At 38.7% G+C, this 22,774-nt stretch overlaps 1 protein-coding gene across 16 annotated transcripts in view; it reads left to right on the forward strand.

The window, feature by feature from the left end:
• LOC129731687 (uncharacterized) overlaps positions 1-22,774 on the forward strand; it is a 377,272-nt gene that overhangs the window by 73,129 nt on the left and 281,369 nt on the right. For 5 of the 16 annotated variants that reach the window (XM_055691867.1, XM_055691876.1, XM_055691881.1 and 2 more), the window contains exon 2: positions 9,454-10,138. In XM_055691867.1, coding sequence (XP_055547842.1) covers positions 10,078-10,138 — 61 coding nt within the window. In that variant the 5' untranslated portion in view covers positions 9,454-10,077. Of the gene's footprint in view, positions 1-7,693; positions 8,019-9,265; positions 10,139-22,774 lie in introns of all 16 variants that reach the window. The other 11 variants (XM_055691869.1, XM_055691882.1, XM_055691865.1 and 8 more) reach the window with 5 other exon arrangements.

Consider the following 22,774-nt stretch of genomic DNA (forward strand, 5'->3'; position numbering starts at 1 on the left):
AACGAAAATTTTGTTTCTATTTCCGACGTTTCCATTTAATATAAAATCTTTTTCAAGCATAAGAAAGAACTCCCTTCTATTAGACAAAAAACGATATCCTTTCTGATCCTTGAAAAAGATTTTTTATTAAATCGAGACTTCGGAAATAGAAAATAAATTTTCGCTTTGATAAGCCGGAATAACCCATTTTAATAAAGTCGTAAGTTGTTGAATCTGTTGACGTTACCTACTCCATGACATCTCTATCACCAGAAAATTTCAAAAATTGAAGGCTACTAGAACAAATACCGGTACAATATGAAGTATTACAGAATTTCATGGAAGCAATCCAACTTGATAGAATGAAGTGGCAAAATATATCTCGAGTACTAATAAGGCAATACGCAAATCTGTTTCTATGAAAACTATTAATCAGCGCATGCGCAAATGTGCTGTTGTGCTCAGTGCAACTAAATCGACAATCGTTTTTATCATTGACAGTTTTAGTTGATTATAAATTGATGATAAAATATGATATTCAACCTTTTAAAATGAGTTATTTTTTTTGTTTGAATAGTAAAATTGTTTTCGCATTGTTTCAACGTTATCTGGACATGAAATCTAACAAAACTAGAACACGTTTTAAAAAATACGATAACAAAATATTGGAGTGATAAAGGGTGATTTTTTAAGAATTTGGTTTTATTTTAGGAAAACGCATAAGAATTACAAAACTGTCTGAAATTTTTATTTGAGCCGATAAATTGGTTTATGCCATTCACTTTTGAAAGATAATTTCACTCAAATGTTGGCCACAGCTACGTTTTACGTTTTAAATGGTCCATACGGAAGGTCCAATTTTGGGTCACTTTTTCGAGCATTTCGGCTGGTATCTCGCGAATAACGCGTGTAATGTTGTCTTCCAAGGCTGGAATTGTTGTTGGCTTATCCGCTTAGACGAGAAACTTACCGTAGCCCGACAAAAAATAATCTAGCGGTGTTAAATCGCATGATCTAGGTGGCCAATTCAATAGTCCATTTCGTGAGATGAATTGCTCACCGAACTCATTCCGCAATATTTCCATTGATTCGCGCGATGTGTGGCACGTTGCTCCGTCTTGTTGAAACCACATGTCAACAAGACCCAGCTCTTTCATTTCCGGCAAAAAAAATCAGGAATCATCGCGCGATAGCGAGCGCCATTGACCGTAACGTTGCGATTTTGATCATCGACTTAATTGTTATCATATTTTTTGGAAAAAAATTAAAATTGATACTTTTGTATGAAACAATATGGAAAAAATACCAAGTTGTTTTTGCCCCATATTGAAAGTATTCGCATTACAGTCCCACTGCATAGTGGTACAAACTGCAAACATATAATTTTGCTCCAGATTAGTGTATATCGGATTATTCTAGGCAGATAGAAGTATGTCATTTATTTAACTAGACTAATGTTGTTTTTCTGTAGTACAATCTACGTTGCCAATGATACTGCCGGTTGCTGGTTGAATTTATATGTGATGAGACAAAATATTCGAGTAGTTTTGAAATGTACCCGCATATTTGGTCCCATTTAGACTTTTTTTTCAAGTTATATAACGTAAAACCAATTCCATCCATGGTTTTTTGTTCTCAACGATAAACTTGTGGTGCCATGAAACTGTTATGGGTATTGGTTCTGAATGTAATTGCTGGGAATCCGAAAATTAAAGAATAATACATATTAAATCGCCGTTTTCTCAACATGCTGTTTTTCATTATGGGACAGTTATCCGGGTACCGGATGTGCCTGAGGGTTGCGAGTACGTATCCCAAGTAATACACAAAACATGTTAGAAAAGAATTCACAATGACAGTAGTCATATAAGAGTACTATAAGCGCAATTGCAAACTTCTTGTTCGCGTTCTTATTCTTGTTCGCGAGATGTTCTTTTATAGCATAATTGTGTCTCATAGATTATTGAATATAAACTGCCGTTGCTTGTCCGTAACTTGTGTTTATGATGTTACCAAAACTGCACAGAAAACAACTTAAAATACATCATTTGCGAGAAGTTGTTTTTCACCAGTGATTCAACCACATTTCGAAAACAAGCTCGTTTTTTCTTGGTTTTGGAGATGTTTTTCAATAGCATGGGTTAAACGAACAATAACTATAACATGAATGGCACTTGTTTTCAAGTTGTCTTTCAGATGTTTGCACTATTAGAAAAACTGTTTATAAAATGCCGGGACAACCGCGCCTGTACAATATTACATGCCTAATAATAATACTACGTACCCACAAAGTGCTTTTCTTATAGTTGATCTTAGTATTCAGCAGCCAACGCAAAACTTCTTGATCAAATTGTTATTAAAATATTTGAACGATTTCGATAAAACTATCCGAGGTGGGTAAAAATGTGCCATGAAAAGATAAACAAATCCCTTTTTTTTCCTTATGGACTTCCCAACACTTACGCCTGGCAAAGCTTGCGGCAGAGCAGGCCCTATTGCTGGTATCGCAGGGTCGGCTAGCTACCGGGTAACCAAGGATTACGCGGATAAAGTACAAAAACCAAGAACTTTCACTTTTCTTATTATATTTCGTGTAAGGGTAGCGTGTGGGTGTGTAATCACAATTGATGGTGTGGCGTGTAATATTTACTCACTACTTTTGCTGCTTAGGCTGCGCAGGAGTCCTCTCGACTGCGCAACCCGATTCCGAACGGGTACGAGGCGGCAAGCGGATGGCGGATAGCGGGAACCCAGTTATCTCGAACGTTGATCTCAAATGTTGCAGGCGTTCTTCCCTCCTTGACGCAATCGGCCTGACCGCGGCTGACCGCAATGGCCAGCACCGAGAGGGGACCCTCCTTAACGATTAGGACATATTGTCCGAGGGTGTCGATGCTCCTTTACGAGTTAGGCACGAAACCTTTCCAAGTTCGCGGGCCGAACCGTGTGCTGCGCAGTTCTCCTGTAGCTGCGGGCCAATCTGCAAACGCACTACCGATAGCCCCAAGGGGGGGGGTCCAATCGTTGGTATAACTCACTGCTGAACAGCACACGGACGCCTGGTGTATAAAAAAAGCTCCCGAGTCTGCAAGTCCACTTCCTTTTATAGTCTCAGACAGTCCGCGAGTTCCCTCCAATAGTTTTGCGCTTAATTTAACTCTTCATTTTTGAAGCAGTTTGCGCCATACTTGGTCCCGCCTCATCGACCAAACAGCGATTTGTATTGTTGCAGCGGTAGTTGTCCCTAACTTATGTGCTTATGTTCTGTATTGGAGAGAAACGTGAAGGCTCGAAACACACGAATAAATAATGACATCAAATAAAAACTAAGAATTGTAACCAACGGTTACAACTTCCTCACTGCGACCAGAATCGTTGATCTATTGTGAGATATGCCCGGGTGTCTGCTGTATCCCGCATTTTTTTTTTTTTAGCAATAGCGCTATTGAGAAGTGGCATGCTTATTATTATTTTTGATCAGTGCTTGTGTGTAATGTACTTTCCCTCGTTTTACTGTTCTTCTATACCGAGCCTCCTTCCTCCTGCCAAATATCGCCAATTATAATTCCCTGCAGAAGTTTCGTCGTGCGTCCTTCTTGCCAGTTTTATTGATAAGAGGGACTTATTTTTTGTTAATTCATACTTAAAGTCCTTTTTGACATCGAATGGCCTGATTCTACTAAGATTCGAACCCACGACCAGCTGCTTGACAAAGCGGACTCTGTAACCTTGCGGCTACGCAGCTCCCTCTCAACCAACTAGGGTTTGCAATCCCGGGAACGATTTCCCGGGAAATAGCTTTTCCCGGGGTTCCCGGATCCTGGGAACAGAAATATTGATTCCCGGGATCCCGGGATTCCCGAGCTCCGCGAAAAATTTCGTATGATTCACTATAGTTTCATATGCAATATTGCAATAATATTAAATACGTCAAACTGGTGCGACCTGAAATAAATCATTTAATAAAACTCAAAGTCAGTATAGTATTTCAAAGTAAAAATCATCTTTGCATGTTAATTAGTAAGCCTTCAAATGCTCTAAGACTGACTTATTTTGAGTCGTATTGAACTGATTATTTAATATTCTATCGTTTCCTTCCGGTTTGTCTCGATCACAGAAAACCACCGAACGGCGAAATAACGAAATGACATAGTTAATTAACCAAAAATCTTCCTTGGAATCTTACGTTCTAATCAATAATAATATAAACTCCAAAAGGGTTTTAAATGTTGTTCTGTCAATGAAAACTAGATTTGAGACACAGTTTATAAAAAATAAATCACAATGGCATAGCAAATATATTTAAATGAAAAAAAAAAGCGAATAGGTTTACTATCGCTCAAGTACCTAAACATTAAATAATTACTGTAGTGTAAAAAACATTTTGCCCAAAAAGTCCGACCGAATATAGCAAATATTTTCCGCGTCCAATGCCTGCCTAAAGGCCCAAACACAATGGATACGTTTGGATACGTTGCGTTGACGTTAATTTGACAGAAATTGTATGGGCTAACTGTTAAATTGCCGCAAACGCAGCCGCAACGTATCAGTTTGCTCTTCAACAAACTGAAAGAATTGGACACCAGTTTTCAATTAAGTGTAGCAAAAGCTGTAATCGGTGATTTGAAAGTATCCTAGAATTCAAACATTAGCGGTGATTCAGTAGACTTGAGCAAAGTTTTACAGGAGGAAATAAAAATTTTGAGCTTAACGGAAAATTGTCAGCGGATCTGAGGCGATCGTTTGACGACATGAATACCCTCAATTCTCCTCTTCTGCAAATATATGCTACAAAAATCGATCACGAATTTTTTATGTTAACTTGAAAATGTTTTGTATTATATTTGTTTTTTGTTTTTCATGCGGATTGAGAATGAAATTTTAAACAATTTTTTGTTACCTTTTACAGATGAACTTCATTTAAAATATCATTTTGCTAAAGAATTTATCAGTTCCCGGTTCCCGGGAATTCCCGGGAAATGCGATTTTTCATTCCCGTTTCCCGGGAAATCGATTCCCGGGAATATTGCAAACCCTACAACCAACGCTTGCAGTGCAACCAATATTTCTACAAAACGCTTGCAGTACAACCAATATTACTTCATTTGTTGTTACCGTATATCTAACATTGTTTTCTAGTTTTGTTATATTTTAAGTCTAGATAACGTGCCATTGACGAGACGATTGTCGATCTTGTTGCACTGCGCATAACAAAACATTTGCGCATGCGCTAGGTAAATGTTGTCATAGCAACGCATTTGCGCATGCGCTTTGTTGTGACGGATTCTGACCCACGAATGCGCGAATTTCTTTATTCCACTGGGTCATTGCAGATCTACCCAAGCAAAAAGAAACGACATTGCGCTTTACTACGCATGTAAGAAAGAGATGCCAGATAGTTGTTTACGAACTAAGCCCATGCGGTGGTGGGCTAAATTGACTCTTCGCAATTAAATAAATCAGCGAATATTCTGTAATGCATAATCCTTTTCCATTGATTGACAAATAGAAAACGGTATCCAATGAATGGCGCATGATTTTTTCAGAAGTAAAACACAATGTTTCACCATGAAATTTGACGTGCACGTAAAACTTTGTATTACAAGCATCGAAACGTTGATCTTATATTGTTTCTTATTTCTTGGTAATTATTCGAAACGCCATAATCACTATATTTTTATTGTTCCTAATATAAATCAGCGCCGTTCCACAATATTTTTATTTTGAAGTTTTGTGCTTACGGTAGCTATGTTTTGATTAGTTAGCAATTACAACTTGAAAATAACCTATTCTGAACATTTTCTCACCGTATTGGTACTCGAGATGTATTTTGCAGCTTCAGTCTAACAAGTTGGCTTGCTTTCATGAAGTTATATACCTAATACTTCATATAGCATCAGTACTTGTTGTAGTAGCCTTCAATGTTTGCGCTTTTCTGGTGATAGAGATGTCATGGAAACGGTTGTGTCAACTGAAATCTATAACTGAAGGTTGTATTAGAGGCGTTATCTCAACTGTTCTATGTGTTACTTGGGATCCTACAGTGTTGTACGATGCAATCGGCATTCTGGTCCGGCACGATGCCTATAGAGTACTTTGATCAACGTGATACGAATGGCATACGAGGATGGCAGCTATAATGGTCCAATTCCACGAAGGGTAGATGGACGCACCAACTTTTTCTGGAAGTATCCGGATGGAAAAATGAACTTTTCCCTTACACAAGTCCTGATAAGCCATGGCTGTTCCAGGCAGCATCTACACAGGTTTGGGTACGATACAGTCGGAATTTACACTGAACTGCGCAAAAAGACGATTCCCTTAGGCCGTATGAACAAATAAGTTTACTCTGAATGAAATGCATAAAATTGGATTGAGTAGGGTGTCAATATCAATTTGTTTTTTAAGACGCTTATGACAAAAATGTATATGTATGATCCTTCACGACGCATATCACTTATAACGTACTTTAATTCTAAATAATTTATTGCCGTAATGGAAAAAAATGCCAACAATGCAGGAAAAACTCAACGGTGTACCCAAAATTTGAACCATTGAAAGAAAAAAAACCTCGACGGAAGTCATTGTGTTAAAATATAAAATTGAAATTATGTGAATAATAGTCTCACTGAAAGTTTCTTGCTTCAGAAATGACCCCAAAGTTGCACAATTATAACGATAAGTTAATGCGACTCCTTTAAGACCGAATAAATACTACCGGAGAACGTTCCTTAGTGGTGTATTCGTAGCAACTTAACTGCAAAACTAGAAAGCGAGGCACTGAAAATGGAGAAACAATCGATCTTCTAACATTTGCTCTAAATATTACAGCCAGTCTGCTGCGTTAATTATCGAAAGGAAATGAAAACAGAAAAAAACATGCCCAAACTAATTGAGGTCAAGCGAACGACCTCGGAAAGTGTCGCTGTTGAATCCTGGGCAGCCGCAATATAAATCGGTTACCATTTCGAAGGGATAATGAAATTTGCTCCGATGAAATTGAAATTGCAGCAATTATTCAACGTTGTTTTTCCGTATTTTTCTCAGTTTTCCTTGCGAGACCCGCTGGACGTAGAAATATTGCGGTGTATTTTTAATGAGCGTCTCAAAGTTGTAAATATTTATTACTACTAGATATTAACGAAACTGAGGCTGAAGGTGGGTAAGAAAGCTTTCTGTCATAACTAGTGGCGGATAGATATGCAGCATTACGGAGACGAGAAAGGGCCCCTACATCAGTCAAAGTAATGTTGTTTCCACTATCAGTCTTGCAGCTATCTTTACGTCCTACGCAAATAAGTTGTTATGAATCGAACAAAAAAGCTAAGCATTTCTCTGCTGTTTTTTTTTCTCTCTCTCTAGGATAACGAATATTTGTTTATTTCTGTGCTATTCAACGAAACAACAGAACGGCAAATAAACCTACCCAGACAGGCACGTCCTAACCGCTTACCCAATTCATAAATAAAGATGATGTCATTTCCCAAGCCACCGGTACTTACGCAATGCCTCACAACTCACAACGCAATCGAACCGAGACCATGCGCAACGTAAAAAAAAACGATGGCAACGGTCGCGTGGCGGATGTGCGAGTGAGCTTGCCTCTTGCGTCTTCCGTATCTTGATGGAAAACACATTCGTCTAGTGAAATATTTGTCATCATAATTTATTTTTCCTTTCTGCTCTTTTCTCTCTTTTTCCCCGGTGGTTGCAGAATCTCATCGGCTCCAGTGAGACGTGTTTTCATCCAGCCATTCTTCGCTGGATCGACGCAAGTGAAGGAACCAACACATCATCCAGCATTTCCAGCTGGCTGCTGATGGGCAGCGGAAAAGCCGAATAACAGCTCACACATCGAGTTGCCTCCCGGGAGAGTTTGGGGGTGAAAGTAACACTAACCGACTGGCAAGCATCGCACTTCACACGAAACGTCGTACCGTACCGACACCCAGTAATAGTAGAACAACCACACGAATAAAGTTCGCTTCAGCGCCGCTAGAAAAACGCTCCCACGCCGCTTGAACGGAGATTAAATTAAAGTATTCTACGTAGTACCCGAAAAAGTCGGTCAGCGAAAATTTATTTGCTCTAGCGTTTTTTTTTTTTTGCTTCTATTCATCTCAAATTCTAAAAACAAGTGTTGAAAAACGAGTGCTTGGTTGCCACCGTGTACCATTCCGTTCCGCGAGTGCCCACGAGAGTGATCCGGTCGTGTTGCAGTGGGATGAACGAGGGTGACGAGGCTCGTGGGGACGGGAGGACAATCACCAGGGAGAGCAAACCCCTATACGGGATATAGCGGAGTGCCGCGAAACTTGAGTTGAATAATGGGCTAGAACTTGACAGTTGATGAGATTTTTTCGGGTATTAGTACTAGTACTTTCGATTGTTTGCCTGGGAAGGACGAATGTTCCGCGCTTTTTTTTGTTGATTCCGTCGACCGAGACTGGGTTGTAATTGATTGATTTTTTGACTTCTGAAAGTTTGCTTTCAGTGGGATGGTGATTGTTGATGTCTCATTTTGATGGATAAAACGATGTCATTTAGGAAGAAAGTCTCGATTAAATAAAATAACAAGACAAAAATTACACAAATCTGCCAAAACAAGTGACAAACAGTAAAATAATGAAAAACTTGACCTTTAAAAACTAAGCTTTCTTCAAAAAACTTTCAAGATATTTTTGGTAAAACTTTTGAGCATTTTATTTGAACATTTTTTCTGTGGGGGTTTTGACAATTTCCCAAAAAAGAATGTTAAGATTTTAATACGTTCTGATATTGCAAATTGCATGGAAACTCATTGTTTTTCAAAAATTTTTGCTCACGAGATGGTCTTAAAATTCTCTTCATCTTATTTGGATGACAGTGAATATTTAAAAAAAAATCTTTAGCATGAACTTTTGGGTGTAGATTTATTATCGCTCTCTAATCCAAAAATCAAAACAAATTTTAGAGGGGAAACGAAATAATTCCTAGTAACCAAACAGTAATTCTAGTAAAAAAATTAACAAATACCAAACAATTAAAACAAAAAAAAACGAAACAATCGCGAATAATGTTGTTAGTTTGGGGATATCTCCAACGAAGCATAAAATTTTAGAAGATATGTTTGCCATCAGAGCACGCCAATCAAATTGTAGCGGTGATTATCTCGCCTCCCCTTGCATTTGTTACTGTTCTCGATGGCCAATTTAAGGCTCTCGCAGGACCCAGACCCTGGCAAACGGCAGTATCATCACGAAATAAGTAATAAACATGAGTTTCGCTCGGGCGGGTTTCCTTGCAGTACTAAACTTTAACTAGCTGAACTGCTACGTCGAATAACCGTAGTTGTCGTTATCTGTACCATAATAGAGAAAATAAATTGCGAACTTTAAAACAGTCATCAGCGTTACAGGAGCAGGAAAAAAAAACACACTGCCAAGTTCTAGCTGATTCGGCTCCCACTGAAAACTCTTCGCATTCACGTTCCAGAGTGCCAAGTGGAAATGAGTCTAAAAACTCCGCATAAGCATCCGTAGGGTTCGCAATTGAAGCAAACCGGCAGGGCCAAAGTGTAAAGTTGAAGCAGAGAATAACAATAATAGGGAAAACGAGTGAACGTGTTCGCTCCCTCCTCACTTCACGTCCGCGCCACAGTCAGTGCAGTGTTCCAATTTCGAAGATCACATCGAGCAGAGGAGGGGTTTCGCGTGGCAAGGATCACCCACCAGAGGGCGTTAAATCCGATAAGCGAGTGAGACTTTTGCGAGAGCGTAGATTGTAATAACAGCAACAAAGTCCTGTCGTCGTCGACAACAACAGCAGCAGCAGTAGCGGTAGCAGCTTCGGCACCTTTGGCAAATTTTTCAAGGATTCCCATTAGCCGCCAACTGGTTGTCGGATTTTCTGTGTGAAAGGTGATTTTTTTCGGTTCATCGCCAAACCTTCCCACTGGAGGAATAATATTGGAGTTTGGGTGGCAGCAGGACCGGTTAACAACGGCACCGGGCGTGTGAAGTTCTATCTCGTATGCATACGCCAAGCACTGGTGCCCCCACTGCAGACATCAGCGTATGATAAAGGAGTGAAAAACGGTTGCACACAACGGAACCGAATATGTGGCTCCCAGCGGTTATGGATTTACGGCTCCCGATTCTCTGTTTGCTGATAGTAGCAGGTAGGTGCCAGAACATTCATCCTCTTACCCACCAGAGCCTTTGTATATTCATTCTTCATCGACTGCACTGTATGTGTGGGTAAAACGGTTTAACTATTCGGTAGATTCGTTTTGGTTTGGGGTGTGAGAATGTAAATGGGTTGGCATTCTAGGTACGGGTGCAATGTTCGGGTTGTCTCAGACAGAGATCTTACAATTGGGTTAGCTCCCGTTTTTTTCCTCTTGCCTAGTTCAAATATGGTAGGATACCAGCAGTGGTGAAATGTTTCGCGTCCGAGTAAGCATGTTGGAGTATTTTACATACCAAATACGGGTTGTTTGCTTAATGCGACCACGGGAGCGTAAAAACCGATACAAGAGCGTTCGTCCTGTGGCGAAAATAAAATTATCCCATGCGCAGAGCTCGATGAATATTGCAGCGGTTGTGAAAATTGTGCACCGATTGTTACTTTTTCACACGTATATTGAACCGTGTAACCGGTTTATCTCCAAGAGAATAAATCTGTTAAATTTACCTGGAAATGAAACCTGTTGTGAAATTTATCTTTATCAATTTAATCTCAATAATCCAAAATAAGCTATGGAATTTCTAGTAAAAACTAAAATAATCCTGTCGTAGCATAATGGTGAAGAAATTTTGCAAAATGCATGTTATTCTGTTAAAAACATTGTATATATAGCTATTTATTTGATTGATTCAAGGTGCATTATACGCTCCTGCATTGAATGGTAAAACATTTTAGATATTTTTTTAAGAAATCTAATTTTCTTCAATGAATATTTTTTACCTAATTAATAATAATTGATTTTAAATATTTAACTAGCAACAAATAACAATTATGAAACCTTTTAAAAATCTGCAAAAAATTTGTTTCTAATTTGTGTCATTTGACTCTTGAATGTCTGAATCGATCCCATCGAACTCGCCATAACGTTCAACGTCATCTTTCCGCTACAGCTTTCCAAAACCGGACTAAGAGAACTGTACTTTATTGTGAAAAACGTTAACTAAGCTCTCGAAACTGATATTTTCGGAATTAGATTTACATCTATCTATTACTTTTTTTAAGGGCGACTAATCGTTAAGAGCCTACGCCAAATACAGAATTTACCTCAATAAAACTCGGTCTCCTGTCAGGCGCCCCTTATTCCTCACACCGCGGGCATTCTCTTCCATGCACTGCACATCTTACGCGTGTGGGGTCTGCCTCAAAGTTGTCGACTTCTAATCGGGTCTCTGCTAAATATTTTCTTCACCAGTCGTTTATCTGCTATGAGTGCTACGTGGCCAGCCGACTTCGTGAAGCTCATTATCCATGCAGCTGCGCCACACCGTGAGGATCAGTGTCTTGTAGAGCGCAAATTTCGAGCGGATATGTAGGCTGCGGAAGCTAAACTGGCTACACAATATGTAATTAGCTCTGTTAGCTGCCGCAATACGTCTCTTCACCTCCCGGCTTACCACGTTATCGCACGTTACGAGTGTACCAAGATAAATAAATTCATCAACCATTTCGAAAGTGTCCCCATTATTCATTACCACAGCAGCACCAACACCCGTAGGACTACCACGTTCTCTGCCAGATCTATATAAACAAATTTTTGTGGTAGGTGCAGTTCTCGCAGTTTTTCTCATGAGCACCGCATTGTGGTTTCAAAAGTCAATCTCGACGCGCTTAATTTATCGGTCCTCATCCGTTAGACATAAAATTAATGCAGCTCCAGTGAAGTAGATGGGGTCTGCCCCATGGCATATTTAAGAGTCATGAGATTTGTGATTAATCGTCCTTAAAGTGAAATGCATATTCATCGTGATACAAGTTTGGTGTCTTCACTTAAGTTGTAATTAAAATTAACACGAACAACTTTGATGAAGACACAGAATTCGTATCTCTTCCTAAAATTGACTTAAAAAGTATTTATTAGTATTAATTAAAAATGGTATTTTACCTTTGTTATACTAAACAAAGGTTATAAAATCGGTCGAAAAACGCAAAATAGATCTTCGGATCTTCGGACCAGAGGGCCGAGTGGTATATACCATTCGACTCAGTTCGACGAACTGAGCAATGTCTGTTCGTGTGTATGTGTGTGTATGTGTGTGTGTATGTATGTTGTCTGTATGTATGTGACGCAAAATACTAACGCACCTTTCTTATAGAGAGCAATATCCGATTTTGATGATTTTATATGCAAATGAAAGCTACTGTGCTCCCCCAGAATGCTACCGAGTGGATTTTTGATTATTGGCTTAGATTTCAAAATATTGATCAAAGAGTATTTTTTATATAAGACATTTAACTTTTAAGGCAAAATTAATGGCACGGAGAGCCATGTGTTGTATACCAATTTACTCAGATCGACGAATTGAACAATTTATGTATGTTTGTGTATGTGTGCCTATATGTATGTATGTGTAAATATGTTGTTTATATGTGTAGTATATCAGAATCGACCCAAAAAAGAAAAATAACAAAAAAAATATTTATTGGTTGCTTGAACTGTAGAGTTTTGACCAAAGTATATTTTAGACATGGGATATTTTACTTTCTGTATAATTTTTCTCTCTCACTGCTCTTTCTTCTTCTCTATCCCTCTTTTTTTCGTATCGCTATTTATTTCTCAAAGGAAACCAACAATCATCGACAACTTTTCATAACCTTTACACTCTTCGTAGTGCGTCTTAACTGGTGTAAATAAATTACCCTTTAGTTTTTTCTTGCTTGCTTACTTAGCTCCTTATCTTCCAAAGCTTCCGTGCTCACTTCTTGTAAAATATATACTAAATTGTACGTTGAACCTAGATTTGCGAAGAGTAAGAAACATTCACAGCTTTCGGGAGCCATGCTTTGTCGTAAAATCTGATCCCACAGTGTGCGAATGTAAAACAGTTAGCGATGTAGATATTTTGAAAAGCTTTACCAAAGATGTATAGACCTATTTACGTACGAATGTGATAGTGCCACCCGTTGAGAAAAACACAAATAAATCGCTGTTTTTTTTGCAATGCTACGTTTTGAACAGCTGGAAAATTTTTCCATTGAACACTTATTTTATGTTTTAAATTTGTGACCAGGAATCTAAAGTAGCTGATGAACGTAATCGGCGAAATAAGGAAAAAGTGTTAAAGTAACTCTACATAGCTCTACACGTTTACTAGTGTGCGCAAGTGAAAAGTCACTTATCTCTATGAACTATACCATATGCTCATGTAAGATATAAATATTGCTTTCCAGACTAAGTGCAAACAGAGTATCCATGTTCTCGTTATCGCAGCTTCTCGTATCTCCACTTCTCGTTATCGCAGCAAGATTTAAAAAGTCTTTATTCCGGATTTTTTCATACAGCCTAGGCCTTCGAAAAGAATAATGTTCTCACCTATACTCTGAAAATCCAAAATTCTCAGAGATCGTGGAGAGCCTTCATTTTCAGATAATGCATTTGAGATAGAATTAAATTGACAACTTTCATCAATAGCTATATTTTTTTCCTGTATAATTCTGAACTATATTTCGAGAGCAGGTTTGTAGAAGTTAGCTTCAATTCGTAAAAAAAACTTGATGCTGATTCATAAATCTAGGTCCTGCGATTTCTGAAAATAAAGCGAATAAGTAGAACTGCATTAAACTAACATACATGCTTGCTGTTCTAGTGTGAAATCAGCATCTATTACTGTTTCCCCACGTTCGATTATCCCAAAAAAAATTTAATTGCTTCTGGCCAGCATTTAAAAATTGGTTTGTGATCGAAAAAATAAGACTCGTGTACTCCAGTGATAACATTTATATTATTTGCGAAAACCACGTCAAGCTTTAATTCAATGATCGTCTTTGGTTAACGTTCTGAAAACTATTTTTCAAATTCATTTCATTCATTATTGAAATTGGACTTACGTTGGTATACGATTTGTAATTGACCACTAGGTGGGTTAATTCAGGTTTTTTATATTGAAATTTTTATACATCAGTCGCATTGTGGATTGGCCCTTTTGAAACAGCAGTCGTGAGTTTACATTAGAACTTATACAAAATGACCCTTTTATCAAAAGAGAACAACAGAACAGAGTTTCAGCGAAATCGGAAATAGCATGCTGAAAAGGGATATTTTTTTTATTCATTTTCCATGGAATGCCTCCTCTGTACCTTTCTTAGTAGCAAATAGATGCAGATTTGGTAGACGTCATATGAAGGTATAACAATAGAACTTTCAAACTGTGGTGGTTTTGTTGCTCCATGACCATCTACTGAGAATTCGCTTCATAACAAACAAAAAAAAAAACTAAGTAACGCGTTCGTTTTCATGATAACCATCCACTCAATCGTAGTTTAAATATTCAATAGCATGGCAGGGGGAAGCGAAGTGTTTGCCAAAATGCCAAAATATCACCCACTTGTTTTAAACATAAATTGCATGAATGTAATGAATGAATGCAATGAATTGCACATGTTTGTTTCTTGCTTCAACTCGGAGGCTCCGAATCAAATAAAATGAAAGTGAATGTTTGTAAAGCTCTATAAATGTGTACATAAAAAAAATATCATCAGTTACAATTTACACAGCTACGGTTTTTGAGATATTCAAAAAATCGATGTCCAAAGCCTTCCCAGCTGGTCTCGAGGTACGATGCAGGCCTAACAAGCCAGTCGTCGTAGGTTCGAGTCTCGACTCGGGAGAAGACTGTTAGTGTCAGTAGAATCGTAGCACTAGCCCCGCAATTGTCCTGTACACTAAACAGTCGGTTGCAAAGTCTGTGTATAGTTGACAGAAGGTTAAGTTCCGAGTCGGAATGTAGCACCAAGGCTTTGCTTATATATGTCCAAAACTGTAGAAATTAGAAGAAAAGTGTTCTCGAGATATAATTTTTGTGACCTTACATACAAACTTCCTGAAGACACGATTTCCCTAAAGTGTAAGACTGAAAAGTTAGATTTTCAGGCACCAATGGAGGAGTTCTGAACCAAAACTTTTTGTTATTCTTCGAGGCTTTCAATATTCTAAATATCTTCTGAAGACAGTATGTCAAAAAATAATATAAGGTGTGACCACAGTGGTTCATCGTGATGACGATGCCGCTTCTCTGCACAATATCGTGACGCATCATGTGAACCTGTCAAGAATCAATTCAACTTAACAAGTTTTGTTGGGAAATCATGTTCAGGATTAATCTTCCACAGCTCATTACGTTTCACTGAATCGTACGCATTGAACTCTATAAATGAGTAATGTATCTGCAATTTGTGTTTTCGAAACTTGTCTCAAGATTAACATCTGGTCCACTGTAGATCGTCTCGCTTGAAAACCGCATTGTTATGATCTCAGTTCATAGAACAGAATACGGCAGATAACGGGATTAAGTAGGGTTATGCCTCAATAGTTACTGCAGTCAACTCTATGTCGCTTCCTATAGATAGAGCATATGAGCTTTTCCAACCAGTCCATAGGTAATCTCTCCTTAGACCATACCCTCAGGGTATTTTGGTGAATAGCCCTATACGTCGCGATCCAGACTTTCACAAGTTTGATCGGTAAGCCGTCCTTGCCAGCGGCCCTATAGTTTCATCAGGTCGCTGCTAATTTTTTCACCTCGTCCAAGGTTGGCGAAAACATAGCTTGTCTATGCTCCTGTTTTCTCTCCTGTTCACTTCGACGACTCTCCTGCCTTCCTCACGATTCATGGAATCTGGAACCGGATCGTACCAGTTGGTCCGGTTGCTGCTACCATTAATTGCCATATACTTCATCTGCACTTCTCCGCATCCACGAGGACGCGATCTTAGTGTTCAAGTATCATACAGTAGTGGTAAAACCTTTGTTTGGTAGCTCTAGCTCCCTGGAATATCTCCGGCATCTGACGCGTTATATGATTTGCTGCTGCTAATGTTATCGTCATCTCTAGACACTCAGCACCAAACCACTCACTACGCGTAGATCCCACTATCATGCCTATCGCCGCTTCTATCGCTCTTGCTCCACTTCAACTGATCCATCAGCTCTCCGAATGTACTCTGCAGCAACTCTTTCCGCTGACAATCTCTGGATGTTCTGACGTCGCTAATTTCGATTTAAATTCGTTTAACAACCAGGCTCGAATCTTACCTACCACGAGATAGTGATATGAATCGACGTTTAGCTTCCAAAAAGACCATACAGCAATGACCTCTTTTTTACAAGGTGGCGGAGGAATCTGCTCATTGACACCTGAGAAGAGAACTCAGGGTGGGGAGATAAAAATAGGAGGGTGACGCAGGAGTAAGTACGCTCACCCAGATACCTGCTCGGCCAGATCCACAAAAAACCCCTCCAGTCACCAGGGACGCCGGTTTAGTATAATGTGGAGGAGTGGCTTTTGTACTTCATACACCCTCTTTATTCTTTTTTTTTTCTGTGTGGACTCATCACTGCGACCAGAGCTTATATTTATTGTGATTTTGCCCAAGTGTTTCTGTACTCCGCACTTCATATTATTGACAGTATCACTATTGAAGTAAATGATACGCTTATCATTCATATTCGCGCTTGTGTGTAAGTTTTTACCACTCCGTTTCAAGCTTACTGCTCTACTATACGTTTCTCACACCAGTTTTATTATAATAGGGACCTATTTTTGTGAGAAGGAGAATCAACAAGGGCCTTTTAGAATTCAGATTGGAGGAGGGGTACGTGGTGGGGAGCCTGAGAATAAACCGATGCTAAAGTCCTTTGACAACCAAATGGCCAGATTCTACAAAATTCGAACCCACGACCACCCGCTTACCAAAGCGGACTTTGTAACCTTGCGGCTACGGAGCTCCCCTTTTTTATTCTAATAATCTCCTAACCTGGAGAAAATAGTTCCCACTGGTGTATTAGTGGTTGACCCGCTTTGCAATTCCAGGAAAATCTGAAAGGTGGCTGCACTAGCCATGCTCTAAATCTCTGGGTCGTCTCGCATCCTCCGACTAGGTTGTTCGGAGTAGTATCTGGCCAGCTCACTGTCATATCATGTCGCTTCTCGCACGTAGAAAACGGAGGTATACGAAGAAGACATGCTCAGCAGTCTCTTCCATATCAACGCAATCGGGACACATGGGGGACCCCGCATATCTGAATCTGTGTAGATATTGCCTAAAGCAACCATGGCCTGACAGGGTCTATATGAGGTGGACTTCCACTTGGTCATGGTGCCTCCCGAACCAACAGAATACCTCCAGGATAAGTCGGTGCGTTCATTTACCCTCCGTAAAATTAGACTTTTCTCGCTACCATCCTCCTAGCACCTCGTATGCCCCTTGTGTCACGTTGGTCGAAACATTCCCTGTCCTCTTTAATGGCGATGCCGATGGAAATCATGCCGGACATGACACAGATTACATCGGATGACACTGTATGGTTCTTTCCAGTTCACCACGATAACTGTTAGTACCTAGAGCTTTGAAGTCTCCGATTCTGACCACCACTTGAAGCTCTGATTTACAGTTATTCACAGCCGTGACTTCCGTCCTATGGTGTACTAGCACAAGTTTCCTGGAGTGCATCTAGACTTCAAGTGTTGTACCGTCCACAAAGCGACGATCGCAACTCTTACAGAGAACTTGAGTGTCAACTAGGGTGGTTTACCGGTAAAACAAAAAACGGTAAAACCGGTAAAACCGATAATTATTTCAATACCGGAATTATTTCAATACCGGAATACCGGTATTGGAGTGGCGAAAAAACCGGTATTTTCGGTATTCTTAAAATTAAAAAAAAAAAATTGTCACAATATTCATAAATCATTGTAAGGCTAATGAATGCTACCCACTTAGGCATGACGGTGTATATAATAATTATATTTAGACGGAAGCTACATTGAATGTTAATTTACTCTTATCTATTTATCAATTTTTGTTTCCTTCTTGTTTTTTCTGCTTGGATTCAAACGATGTGTTTGTGAGTATCGATAATATGTCAAAAAAATTTATATCAACAAACCAAAACATATATTTTCTAAGTAAAACAGCTAATCTTTACACACTCATACTTAAGCAGGTATTATAAGGAGCAAATATTTGCTATTTTGGTACGAATTTTATTTTGTCAAAATAAAATTCGAATCAAGAATAGTAAATATTTCCTTCGTCTAGTACCTGATTTACAGAGGCAACACGTGGGTTTTGAACCTAGTTCAACTACAAATTCTGAAATTATAGTTCGAGGCAGTAATCACAATCATGCCCGCCAAAAAACGCAAGTCATTATTCGTTTTGTGCTATTTAAAAGTAAAACGGGATGCGGTATATTTTTCCAAATCTGTATCATATTTCCAGTTCGCTTATTTTTCGCTCTCTCTACTTCACATACTGTCTGCTTAATGAACTAAAAAAATAATATAGGTATAACAATAAATTCGGATTGGTAATTTATATTTTGTTTGGCGTCTCTACGTGCATTGCACAGGTTGCACCTAGTTACGGACAAGTTGCTCATAACAACCGTTGTATAGTATTATCTCTTCAATAGTTTTTATATCAAATTGAATAGTCTTAAAATAGCTTTAATTAATGATTACATCTCCCCTCCTCTCACCTTAAATCCCCACTAGCTCGTAGTCGGCCGCGAGACATAAAAAAGTGCCTCCTTCCTTTCCCTTTCTAATCTAATTTTAATTAAAATTTTATCTGGCTCAGTTAAACATACTATGTAAAGTGCCGTGACAAATATACTATTATTGATTAAAAAAGTTGCTCATGGTACAAAGTGCTAACAGGAAGAAATAATCAATCAATAAATAATTTCATCTTAAAAATTTGAATAGCTGAAGCATGGTCAAAACTTCGTCGCCCATACCGCAGCGGATTTATTAGCAATAATTCTAGCTGAGAAAAATGCTTTCTGAGATTCAACTGAAATTGGACAAACTTTTTTAAGAGCATCGTAAAATGTAAATTTGTGTCTGATCGTCATTTCATTTTTTTCTTCATTCATTTACTCTTCTCAATAGTTTCAAATATTTTTTCTCTAAGAATTTTAAAATTATTCACTAATTTAAATTAGGTTTTGCGATGTGAAAAAAAAAATGAAATAAAAATCTTCATGTTTTTTGTTAATATAGATTTCGAAATTGTATGCTTCGTAATCATATCACTAGTTTCATTCATTGAAGTTCTCAAAACACTGGTAAATTTATCCAGTGTTGTATCTGGATCGTATACCACAAGACATTAAATCAATGGTCGCAGTGGTCCAAATCTTACAAGAAAAACTGGATCGTAATGAAGCATGAGTACCAATAAATGCAAAAACATAGTTATGCAGCGACACGTACTTCGATACAACCTGAGTTGCCAAGCAAAAAAAATCAAATCCCAATTCACGTGTATATTCAATTGTTTTTCAGTTTCGTTTTTAAATAGTACAGAGAGAATGACTTACGTTTTTTCGCGGACATCATCTACGCTGGTCATTACTGCTCCAAACTATAATTTTCAGAATTTTGTAGTTGAACAAGTAGGTTCAAAGACCACGAGTCACCCCTGGTTTGTATTCATCCGAAAACAATAAAAATACCGGTTTTTTACCGGTTTTTCCGGTTTTTATTTTTATGAATACCGAAACACCGGTTTTCCGAGAAGTCGGTAATACCGACCACCCTAGTTCTAATCTGTTATATGCATGATTGTACGGTTTTCAGACAGCTCAATTGGTGCCTAAGCTGCTAACAGAATAATCCGTGTAATCATTATTCCCCTGTTATCTCTCTTATTGAAAAAGAATGCCGTATAAAGTGGTACAAACTTCTGAAGGAGTGAAAACTTATTCCACAGTAACCCCGTTTGATAGGGAGGAAAATTAAAATAATGCTAAATTCGTCGTTTAAATGTGCCACTCGTTAAAACTTTTAAACGTCTCATTACGATTACATCTTGTTTTCCAATTGATGAGAAGCTTCAAATAATTCATATAAGATCTCAAACCGCATAACTTAATGAATTATTGTCATGCCTTAAACCAAACGGTAATGACATTTGTAATATCGAAAAATATTTTCGTTATTACACACATCATGTACTAATTATTTCATCTTATCCTATGATACACACAATTATTCAGTTACGATGTTTACTTCGTTTGCAACACTCTCACTTAACATGAGTTATAATACCCTATAATGTAATTTTATGCCCTCAAACGGCACCTTTTCTATCCAACGACGGCCGTTCTAGCGCATAGCAAACACCGGAGCAGAATTAAAGCTTTTTTTTTCTCCCCGAAAACCCCTTCTACTGCGGTGCGGTATAGAACTAAACGGATTACAAAGGTGATGGTAATGACGTTACCGCTTAACAAATGACTACGGAAGCGATTACCTACAGCAGCGAGCGGATGTTACAACCGTGAGGCGGCAGTAAGCGAGAAACATCGGACTCACGTCGAAGCTGCTGGTAGGTGGTTGTGTGGGTGGTAACAGGCATTACAACTAATGACTTCACTAGATCGATTGAGCCGTTACCGAAAGATTCCGCATTGCATCGTTCCTGTGGTGGTCAGTTTTTGCGCATGTTGGCGAATTCGCAACTCAAGACGAGTGCGATGACTAACATTGGTAAGAAAATAACAAACAAATGAGGTCATTACCGTAATTTGGACTACACGCTTCCTTTCACGCTGGGTTAATCACGCAGTTGTGCATCTATTTCGAGGATAATTTTCCTTTGTGATATGGAAGTTTATTCATGAGAACATGCGTGAATAATTTGTGACCCGAGTATAACTTGATTAGGACTTGAAAATTACACAAACATATATCCAATCTTACCCCGGATAGGCAGTAGGATGATATCGCCGCTCAATTTATTCCACTTACTTCCGGTGAACGTTTTATAAGCATGGAATCGTGCTGCGGAAGGAAATTTTTTCCAGCTCCGTTAACCTGACTCAGCACGATTTACTGCACCACGTATTTGGAAAGCATTAAAGTAGACTTGGAGCATGTGCTTGTGCGGCTAGGAACTAATTATCTCAACACATTTCGAAGTTCAATGAATTTACAACGCACTGCACTGTCCCTTGAGTGCCGAAATAACAAGCTAAGAATGGTTATGTATTGGCGAGGTCAGTCCGGTTTACCACACACATATATGTAGGTACAAACATACATGCACACATACATAACTACAAGTACTGTAAGCGTACAACACACCGTTCAGCAACAGCAGCGAATGGCAGTCTGGGTCATGAGATTTTGCAATGCCCTTTAGCAAAACGGCTATGACCTGTGTATGTTACAAGTCCACTCGGGAACGCTTGTCAAAACGTCCAGTAAAAGGAAAAGATTATTTCGTACAGTGGAGATGCTCAAGTTACATTCCGGTTGCGGTGTTTCCTATGAAGAATTTCAAATTCGTTTTATATCCAGAACCAAAATTATTTCTGAAGAGATTAAATTTTGTTTGAAAGTTGTTCTGAGCTTCCCTAATTCAACGAACCGAAGCACCAGACCATATTCCACCCCCCTAGAAGTCCTAGTCCAGCTCATCAAAGCCATATTCCATGCAGACCCAAGCCTTAAGCCTCAAGCCTCAAGTTGAGGTTGTGATTGTAGGTAGATATTTTTTTGTCCATTGCCCTGTTTAACCATCCGCTTTTGCTCGTCGTAACACGGATTGCGTCCTGCTGTTGGCCCCTACATGGAATGACAATAATTTGTTAGGAAGGAACGGCAAAAAGGACGACACCTAAAAACACTAAACATGCACAACCGACAGTCACATCGGGCTTCCCCGTAAAAGTAAGGGATGTTTCTTCGACCGAACGTTGCGAGCGTTGGAGCTGACCGAAACCAAGATACTTTCACCAGAAATGATGCCACATCATGTTTTCTGAGTGATACGTATACCGTCTGGTGAAGTCTTTCACGGGGAGTGTTTATTCTGCCTGGTAAGCGATAACTGTTGTTTCTGCGTGAAATTTTTATATGTATGCTGGAGATTATTACGGGTAAAAGCCATGAAAGAACTCGTTTTGGGCAAAAAAAATATAATCATCACTTTCGTTGAATGTGCAGCAAAAAAAAAATAGTACTTCTGTGGTAGTCAAGCTGGAGAATCAAATCAGAATCATCAATCCAAAATATGCCTGACAATAAGTAAATATATCATTGCATATATTTTATACGAACATTTTTTTATTTCTCTTTCTTTTCTCTTTCTTTTGTTCTCTATTTTTAAATACTGTCGTATATTTGCATGATTGAATTGAAAAAGGAAGCAATTTTTAGAGGTATAACACTAGAAAGTTAATCATCAGTTAATTTTCATTTGTGAGTGACTGATTAAAATTGTGATTACATCAGATATCTACAAATAAGTCCAGCTCAAACTTTGGCGGGACCATCATCATCACCATCACCTTCATCACAGCCATTCACGCACCGTACCAATGAACCTTTAAACCACTTTCTATTCCAATCCAGTCCTCTACTCAACCTCAACCATCACTCATCCCTTTTCCTAACACTCATTCAGCTCACCTTACCTCACATCCCACTCAACCAAACAACAAACATTCACCTGTCTCATCATCCACTATATATGATGCTTTCCTCCCCTTGTTTGGACTTTTTCCCTTATCAGAGACCTCTGTTTGGTTTACCTTCCTATAACCATTGTCTTCTGCCAA

Source organism: Wyeomyia smithii, chromosome 3, assembly GCF_029784165.1.
Source record: "Wyeomyia smithii strain HCP4-BCI-WySm-NY-G18 chromosome 3, ASM2978416v1, whole genome shotgun sequence".
NCBI lineage: Eukaryota > Metazoa > Arthropoda > Insecta > Diptera > Culicidae > Wyeomyia > Wyeomyia smithii.